The sequence below is a fragment of the Leishmania mexicana genome, chromosome 8 (assembly GCF_000234665.1).
Source record: "Leishmania mexicana MHOM/GT/2001/U1103 complete genome, chromosome 8".
Classification (NCBI taxonomy): Eukaryota; Euglenozoa; class Kinetoplastea; order Trypanosomatida; family Trypanosomatidae; genus Leishmania; species Leishmania mexicana.
The window spans coordinates 1,451,364-1,460,787 of record NC_018312.1 but is presented as its reverse complement, the minus strand read 5'-3'; the positions used below and the strand labels follow the sequence as shown (position 1 = coordinate 1,460,787).

At 68.9% G+C, this 9,424-nt stretch overlaps 2 protein-coding genes across 2 annotated transcripts; both read right to left on the bottom strand.

Moving 5' to 3' along the window:
• Positions 1-996: 996 nt before the first annotated feature.
• LMXM_08_0730 (putative amastin-like protein) lies at positions 997-1,623 on the bottom strand (the record flags this gene model as incomplete). Its single annotated transcript, XM_003872583.1, has 1 exon — positions 997-1,623. The coding sequence occupies one exon, from the start codon at positions 1,621-1,623 to the stop codon at positions 997-999; it is 627 nt and encodes a 208-aa protein (XP_003872632.1).
• A 7,245-nt stretch (positions 1,624-8,868) lies between these two features.
• LMXM_08_0720 (putative amastin-like protein) lies at positions 8,869-9,423 on the bottom strand (the record flags this gene model as incomplete). Its single annotated transcript, XM_003872582.1, has 1 exon — positions 8,869-9,423. A coding segment is annotated over one exon (555 nt), but the record flags the coding sequence as incomplete, so codon positions are not given.
• Between the last annotated feature and the right edge of the window lies 1 nt (position 9,424).

The window sequence follows — 9,424 nt, the reverse complement described above, 5'->3', positions numbered from 1 at the left end:
CCCTCCTGTGCAGCAGCGGGTGCTTACGCGTGCGCGCACACGTAGGGCGTGCATGAGGCGCGAAGGAAGAAGAGCAAGACCTGCCATCGCCCCCCCTCTGGCGTTGCGTGTGCACCGGTGTGTCGCCTGCACCCGCCACCACCACGCCAGCGCACCCCGTCTCCCCTCGAGCAGTCCGTGCGGTGTGCCGCAGGGGGTGAGGCAGACATGCGAGGGCGGCGGCCACCGCGGACGCGAGAGAGACACCACCGAGACGCGGTGCGGCGCTGCGCCTCCCGCCGCTCTCTCAAGTGCGTCCGTCTGATCACCCCCCTGCCCTCCGCGCCCCCTCGCCGCCACGCTCCGTCGCATTCCCGCGGTCACCGTCCGACCCTGGCGGCGGCCGTCGCATCCCCTCGCTGCCCCTCTCGCGCTCTCGGCTCACAAAGGGACGTAGCGCCGGCATGCATTAGGGCAGGGTCGTCGGTGCGCCCATCCCCGCTAACGGTGCGTCGCCCACTGCAGAGCGCAAGGCGCCGTGCAGCGCAGCACAGGCAAAAGCGGACGGAGCGGCGGGCACGGCGCAGAGGAAACGCGCAGGAGAGGACGAGGACGGCCACGCAGAAACCGTCATCACGCCAGCACGCGCACTCGACAGCGAAGCCACATCGACACTCGACAGGGAGCGCGCACGCACCGACAGCCGCGCAGCACCATGCAAACGGGGAAACAGACGCCGCAGCGCAGAAACTGAGAAGGGCTCATCACGACGTGCGTGCAGGGTGCGCGTGCGCCGCTGCACCGCATCGCCAACGCGTCACCCGCGCCGCACACGCACGCACCAGGCGGCGGCGAGAGAGAGGGTGCCGGCGAAAGACCGAGGCCAGCGTCCGCAGCCTCCGCGCCCTCCGTCTGTCCCGACGGCAGCAGCTCACCCGGCCCCTCCACGGCGACGCCTCGGTGGAGCTGCCGCGCTGCCGCAAAGCTCCACCGTGCATTCCTGCCGCACTCTCCCTCCTACTCCATTTCCTTATACTCCTCCTCCTCTGGCATTGACTCTTCCTCCTGCATCTCTTCCGTTTGCTCCTTCGGCTCCTCACTCTCACCGGATTCCCCGAGTTGCCACGGGAGCAGCAGGAAGATGAGGTCGAGGATATCCAGCACCCAGGCGCACAAAATTAGACCGAAGCCCGTGCCAAAATCGAAGCCTCTACTCAGCTGCTGACAGTGAGGATCCTCAATTCGGTAGGTCACCACCATGAGCGCCCAGACAAAACCAGCAGTGACAGCACCGACGATGTTCAGCGCCAGGCAGAGCCAGCGGAAGCCAGAGCAGCAGTACAGCAAAAGGAAGCCGAAGAGGAACGCAAAGCCGTACACGACGGCAGAGATGATAGCGAGCAACTGAGCAAGCCGGAAGTTGTCCCGGATGCGCGGGCACCGCGACCACCGGAAGTCCGAGGGGTTGGTAACCTTGAGCTTTCGGCAGTCGGTCTTTTCACCCCACAGCGTGATGCACACCCTCAAGCCAAAGCTGAAGTCCGGCTTGATGTAAAACATATCCACCCCCGTGCCCATGATCACGCACACGAACGCGATGAGCTGGAGCACCACGTAGATGATGACGCCGAGCTTCGCCGCCATTTTCGAGACCGCACAACGCAGAGCTGAGAGAGGCGATGCGGAGGCACACAGCACAAAGGGCGAGGCGCAGGGTCTGGGGGTCGAGACGGCGCAACAGAGCGGGCGAGGAGGGCGCGGGGTGCAGGCCGGAGACAGCGAGGGAGAGCCTTGACAGCACATGCACAGGTGCGTTGCGTCGCACGTTCATGCGCGCGTTGTCGGTGTGCGGTGGGTGGTGCGCGCGTGTTGTGAGAGGACGCAGACGGACAGGGGCGAGGAGAGAGGAGGGGACAGAGACACAGAGAGTGGGGAGGCAGGGGGAGGTCACAGGCAGCGGAGACTGCCAGGCGTGCGCAGCGGGGGCAGATGCGCCGCTGGCTGGCATGCGCACAGACAAAAAGCAGCAGGAGAGGAGGCCGGCGCATGTGCCGCGCGCCGCACGGCGAGGACGAGGGGGAGAGAGTGCAACGACACGCAGGCGCACAGCACACCGCCCGGTGCCTCCGGCTGCGTCCTTCTCGCTTCCGCGTCGCCAAACGAGCGCCTGCGCGGCCACGATGGAGGCCCGTGCGCAGGCGAGCCGGGCCGCCACGGCGTGCGGGCGGGCGGCATGCAGCACCGTCACCACGCACCATCGCACCCGAGCACCAGCCCGCACAGCAGAACACACACCGACCACAGCACCGCCGGGGGAGACACCAGCACACAAGCACACAGCCCCCGTCGCGGCACACAGCAGGCAGGGGCACGGCGGCTGCGCAGACGGACCCAACACGCACAGACACCGCACCACACCACAGACAGACGTCAGCAGCGAGCAGGGGGTGTGAGACGCAGCCACACCGTGTGCGCGCGATGCGCCGACGAAGGCGCCGGTGCCAGTCGCAGCACGCGAGGGGGCCCTGCATCCGTGCACACGCCCCTCCGCCCAGACACACACGCGCTCGCACACACACACCACCCGCGCTCACCCATCACATCCTCACTTCACAGCGCGCCTACAGCCAGCACCACCGGGAGGCGCAGCGCACAGGCCTGCCGCCGAGCACCCTCGCACACCCTGCGCGATCGCCCAGCGCCATGTCCCGCAGCGCCGCACAGCCCTCAGCAGCCTGGCATCCCTGCGCCTTCCCGAACAGATACCGCGCCCGTCACAGGCGGCAAGCAGCTCATCCAAGCCGCCTCCGCCACGGCACACCGCGTCCACAAACACCTCCCCGCAGAGAGCCTCCACGCAGCCCCGGAGGTGCTCGTGCGCCGGCCAGAGCGCCTCCAGTCGGGGTCCAACTACAGGTCCGCGTAGAGGTCCAGAGCAGGGGCAGCAGCGTGTGCGCCACGGCCACCGACACCGGCCGCAGCACCGCCACGGTGTCGCACATGCGGCGTCCGCGCAGCCACGAGTGTCCCGGCATTCAGCATTGACGTCAAGGTCCAACATGATGCCGACATGACGCCGAGCGGGTCGCCACAGGCCTCGACGAGCGGCACACCAAGGGCATTCGTGCTGCCGACGTCCACGACACCGCCGATCGTGTCCATGCCGCCCATTGCAGCGCAGCACAACGACCTCCACCGCACACACACTACCGGGTGAGGCCCACAGTGCGACGGTGTGCTGCGCCTAGCAGGTCAAGCACCGGCCAAAACCCAGCGGCCCCGCGCCGTCCCGGCTCACGCCCCTCGACAGCCGATGCGCCGCGTTCCCGGCCAACGAGTGCAGCGCCACCGTCGTTGCTGGCACCGCTGCCGCACACAGCGACGCCGATGGCGGTCGCGCCTCCTGCACGCACCCTCGCGCAGCGCGTCTTCGCCGCAAAGCGGCCCTGCGCAGCTGCGCCGTCGCGTGCTCGCTGCGGCACACGGGTACCGTTCCTCCAGCTCACCCCCGGCGCTCCCGCACAGCGCGACCAGTCAGCGGCCACCCAGCGCAAAGCGCAACCGCACAGACGGCAGCCGCCCCGCACCCTCCAGGAGCCGCCACAGTCCACCAGCAGCAATCGCCACGAGCCCGGCCCTCAGCCGCAGTCGTCGCAGCGCACGCCCCAGCGGGGCCATCGTCCGGTTGCCCGTCCGCTCCGCGCGCAGCCTCCTCACGGCTCTTCCCCCAAGGCAGACACCGCTCGCATCCCCGTCGCAAGCCACCCCTCCAGCGCCTGGGGGCCACTGCCGCTTCGTCGCCGCTACGGAGAGCGACACCCAGCCGGCATGCCGCCGGAATCGCCGACCCCGCGCCTCAACATCAGCCTGCAGCCCGCATGCCGTCGATCCGCGCACTGGCTCGCTCACTCCTAGCACACCGCGCGGCCACAGGAGCAGTCGCTCCCCCTCAGCCCATGTCTCCCTCCCGCCACGCAGAAGACGGAGCCGGCCGCGCCACGGCCGCAGTCGCACCATTTCACCACGGCAGCCGCACCGCGCGCTGCGATGCCCTCCGCAGAAAACGGCCGCAGGGCTCTCTGAGGCGGGCACGTCGCGCGGGTACGCGAGCAACCCTTGCCACAGCCCCTCCTCCCCCCACACACACGGCGCCTCCGCTCCGCCCGCAGTGCCGCGCACACGGCCGCAGCACCCACACAGCCAGGCACGCGGTTCCGTCGCCACGCACGTCACACAGGCGATGCGGACGGAGGGACACGCTGCTCCCGGGGCCGTGACCAGCCGCGTCGGCCCGTGGGGCAGTCCCCGTCCAGCCCTCGCACAGCACGCATCTCCCGGCCACGCCCGCGCCCCGCCGGACGCCACGCCCCCATGCCGCGGATGGACAGCACCGCCGCGCGCCGGTCCATCGCCAGGTCCCTCCTGCCCGCCAACAGCCGGCCCCGATCTCAGAGGCTGCCACGCGGCGCCCACCCTGTCGCGCTCCAGATGCTCTGCCGCAGTCGCCCCGCGCTTCCCGCGAGCTGCCGGACTTCCACCAGCGGTACAGCGGCGCGTGCGGGTGCCGGCTGCCACGGGACGCGTGCAACAGCGCGCCCGCTCCATTCCGCTGCCTCGCCCTCCTCCTGTCCGCTCCCGCCGTCCCCCACTCCCTTCCCCATCCCGTGCTCGACCCGTGGCAGTGGCACCCCGATCTCCCGCTCCCCTGCCAGCGTCGGCCCCCTTCGGCCCGTCTCACCGTCCCATGCGCCTGCTCCCGGTCAAACATCAGGGCCACGGGGTCCATCCTCCGCTCGTCCCGGGAGCGCACGCCGCCGGCGGGGAGCCCGCACGAAAACAGCGCCCGAGTGAGGACGCAGTCCACGACGCCCCTCAAGGCCAGCGCTCCGTCGCGGCTCCCTCCATGCAGCGCCGCGGATCGTCGAGAGCACGACGATGAGGGTCCGCACCGCGTACCAGCCTGGGCAATACGGGTCGGCAATGAGGATGTGGACAGGGCGGGTGCTCAGCAGGGCCCACGTCACGCCGCCCTCAAGCAAATGGCACCGGCAGCGCTGGGCGGCGGTGGCATCTCCATAGCAACGACGACCACAGCGTCCACGCACTCCGGTCCGCGGCGTCCGCGGCAAACGGCGCCGCAGTTACTTTCTACGCGGCAAGCAGTGACCAATCCGCCCCACCGTGGATGCCCAGTACAGCAGGTGCTACAACGCCAACCACCCCGCTGATCGAACACGGAGGAGGCAACGGACACGAGCGCACGCGAGTCCTCTTTCGTCAGTACAGAGGAAAGCGACCGACCACCTCAACGGCGGCGACACACACGCCCTCCCAGTCCAGCCCCCGCTCGTCAGAGGTCCGTATCCGCTCCTTCTCCCGGCAGCCGGCGCGGGCGCCTTCCACCGACCACCTCGCAGCCGCCTCCAGCCAGCTGCCGCACGGAAGGGCCCTCCACGCCACGGGCGCACTCCCCCGACACCCGCAATCCGCGCACCGGCCCACAGCGGAGGAGGGGCCCCCTCCGCACCGGCAACACCGCAGCAGCCTACGGCGCACACCGCTCCGGCACGCCCCCTACAGCGTCCGAGAGGGGTCGCGGAACGGAGGGCGACCAGTGGGCCCGGCATCACCGGCTGCAGCGCATCCAAGCCCGTCCGCAGGCACCGGCACACTCGCCCGCAGGCCCGCAGCGGAGAGGACGAGGCAGCCAGGAGACGGCGGGCGCGCCAGTGCCCCGTCAGCATCCACTCGCCAACGCGCACGCACGCACCACAGCACACAAACACACACGCATGCGCACGCGTCAGCGACTCCGCCCGTGCACCGCGCACACACCGCGTCAGTCCGCCGCATCGCCCCCGTGCATGCACGCCTGCCATCCCAGCACAGGCAGCCGAGCCTCCGCAGCCGCCGAGCGTCCTCCCGCAGCAAGTGCTCGGCAACACACCCGCACTCGCACGCACCTCGCGGGCCCCACGTCGCAGTGCGTCACCGCGCCGTGGCGTGTGCATCCGACGGCTCACCGTCAACGCACGCCGGCAGAGCCACGGCAGCGATGCGACGTTACTAGGAGGCGACGCCACCACCAGCGCGCCAGCCGCGCGGGCAATCCGGAAAGCAGCACACCGCACCGCATGCGGCAGCATCACATGCACCGGCAGCAGCGCCACCTGTGCCGCCCACCGCGCACACACAGATGTCGGCGGTGCCTCTCCCCGCATCCCGCCTGCCCAGTCCGCCGGAGCGCGTACCGCTGCCGGCACATGGGTGTATCCCCGTTTTGGTGTGCGGGGGGTCGCGCTCACCCCGGCGGTGTCGCTCCCCATCCTCGTGCCTCGCCATGAAGCACGCATGAGACAAGCGCCAAGGCGCAGCAGAGAAGAGAGGGGCAGACGAGGAGGAGTGAGCGCACATGGAGGCGGCGTCGCCGCGAGGCACACACACGCACGCACATAGCACAGCCGCGCCGCTGGCAGCAGCAAGGTGCTCGCCGCACCCCCTACCCCTCCCCTCGCAGAAGGAGGGGGGCGAACCCAGTGCCGGCGCGCACGCCATCGGCGTCGCCCAGCGGACGTCACGAGAGCGCGAGTGCGAGAGAGGCATAACGAACAGAGCCGCGCGCGGGGGGACGTAGCACAGAAGGAAAGACAAAGCGACAAAAAAGGGGGCGAGAGGCACGCGCACGCACGCGCTCCGCCGTCCCGGGCCGACGCAAACGCGAGCCGTCTCGGGGAGACGAAAGCGTCACACCGCGTCACGGCCCGGCGCGCGTGCTCCGCCCCTCTCGTTTGAAGGGTTGGTGGCCTGCGGTTGGCGTGGCTGCCGGACGCACAGCGGCACTTGCCGGCGCCACACCACACCGACACGTCCACAAACACACGAGCTCAGGCACAGCGCACCCGCCTCCGTTGCACCACGGCTGCATCCCGGTCGCCATGGACGCACCGCCTCCCGCGCATCCGGGGCATGCGCCTCACCGGCACATCCTGTGCGTGCTCGTCCCCTCCTCGCGTGCGTGCGACGCTAGCAGCGCAAGGCGGAGACAAGGGTGCACGGCATGCCTCCGTCCACGCGGGGCGCGACCACGGTCCGGTTCGAGGGCGGAAGCGGCGACGTCAGTCGCGTGGGTAACAGGGGGTGGCCTAGGTGCCTCCCGGGCGAGCACAGAGAGGAGGTTGGCCAGCCGCAGGTCAGGGCCTTTTGAGACCCTGTGCTCTGCCGGCATATGCCATGCCTCCCCCCTCACACGCCTCAAGCCGCGGCATGCCGTAATGCGGTGTAGACACTCTCCACACCCGCGTCGGGAGGACTCGGTGGTGTGACGAGGCACCCAAACAAACAACCCAGAGGAAGATACGACACAGGAAAGGTAAACAGATAATAAAGACTTAGCAAGGAAACTGAGGCACACACACGCACGCACGCACGCGGACGCAGGCAGACAGTCGAACACCGAACACGTCCTGCACCTGCGGAGGGCAGAGAGAGAGGAGAGCGCGGAACGGCGGGTGCGGCCACGATAACGGGAATAGATAAGGAAACAAAAGCAACAACACTATGTGGTGCAGGGAGTGCGCGCGACGGCTTCACAGCGTCGTCGTGCCGCCATCCTCGCCCTCTGAGTCCGAGCGCCGCGGGGAGCCGTCGCAGCAGGGCAGGGGCGCCATGGTGGCGGCATCCACTGAACAAGGAGATGAACGACTACAGGGGGGCGGGCAAACGCACACACGCGCACGCCGTGCGGCACAGTAGCCCATCGAGGGGATGGCACGCGTCGACGCGAAACCGGAAACAAACGAGAGACGGAGAGGAGCGCAACGCGCGGTCGTCAGGATGGCTCCAGGGAGCAGCAACGCGCAAGCGCCACATGCACATGCCCGACGTCACGTCGCCTCCGCAGCCGCATCGGAGCCGCCTCCGCCTTCCCACACGCCTCGCCGGCCCCGCACTCCCCTGCACGCCGGGGGTGCCCTCCTGTGTAGCAGCGGGTGCTTACGCGTGCGCGCACACGTAGGGCGTGCATGAGGCGCGAAGGAAGAAGAGCAAGACCTGCCATCGCCGCCCTCTGGCGTTGCGTGTCCACCGGTGTGTCGCCTGCACCCGCCACCACCACACCAGCGCACCCCGTCTCCCCTCGAGCAGTCCGTGCGGTGTGCGCCAGGGGGTGAGGCAGACACGCGAGGGCGGCGGCAACGGCGGACGCGAGAGACACACCACCGAGACGCGGTGCGGCGCTGCGCCTCCCGCCGCTCTCTCAAGCGCGTCCGTCTCTCCCCTGCCCTCCACTCCCCTCGCCGCCACGCTCCGTCGCATCCCCTCGCTGCCCCTCTCGCGCTTTCGGCTCACAAAGGGTCGTCGGTGCGCCCGTCCCCGCTAACGGTGCGTCGCCCACTGCAGAGCGCAAGGCGCCGTGCAGCGCAGCACAGGCAAAAGCGGACGGAGCGGCGGGCACGGCGCAGAGGACACGCGCAGGAGAGGACGAGGACGGCCACGCAGAAACCGTCATCACGCCAGCACGCGCACTCGACAGCGAAGCCACATCGACACTCGACAGGGAGCCCGCACGCACCGACAGCCGAGCAGCACCACGCGAGCAGGGAAGCCGACGCCGCAGCGCAGAAACAGAGAGGGGCTCATCACGACGTGCGTGCAGGGTGCGCGTGCGCCGCTGCACCGCATCGCCAACGCGTCACCCGCGCCGCGCACGCACGCACGAGGCGGCGGCGAGAGAGAGGGTGCCGGCGAAAGGCCGAGGCCAGCGTCCGCAGCCTCCGCGCCCTCCGTCTGTCCCGAAGGCAGCAGCTCATCAGGCCACTCCACGACGACGCCTCGGTGGAGCTGCCGCGCTGCCGCTAAGCTCTACCGTGCATTCCTGCCGCACTCTCCCTCCTACTCCTCCGTTACCTTTGACTCCACGTCCTCCTCCTCTGGCTTTGACTCTTCCTCCTCCATCACCTCCGTATGCTCCTTCGACTCCTCACTATCACCGGATTCCCCGAGTTGCCACGGGAGCAGCAGGAAGATGAGGTCGAGGATATCCAGCACCCAGGCACACACGTAGAGACCGAAGCCAGTGCCGAAATTGAAGAATCTGCTCAGCTCCACGTACTTTGGACCGTGCACTTTGTAGGTCATCACCATGAGCGCCCAGACAAAGCCAGCGGTGACAGCGCCCACGATGTTCAGCGCCAGGCAGACCCAGCGGAAGCCAGAGCAGCAGTACAGCAAAAGGAAGCCGAAGAGGAACGCAAAGCCGTACACGATTGCAGAGATGATAGCGAACACCTGAGCAAGCCTGAAGTTGTTCCGGGCGCGCGGGCAATTCACCCACACTTCGTCCAACGAGATTGTAATCTGGGCCTTTCGGCAATCGATCTTTCCACCCCACAACGTGACGCACACCCTGTCGCCAGAGGTCAGTTCCGGTTTGATGTAAACATATCGA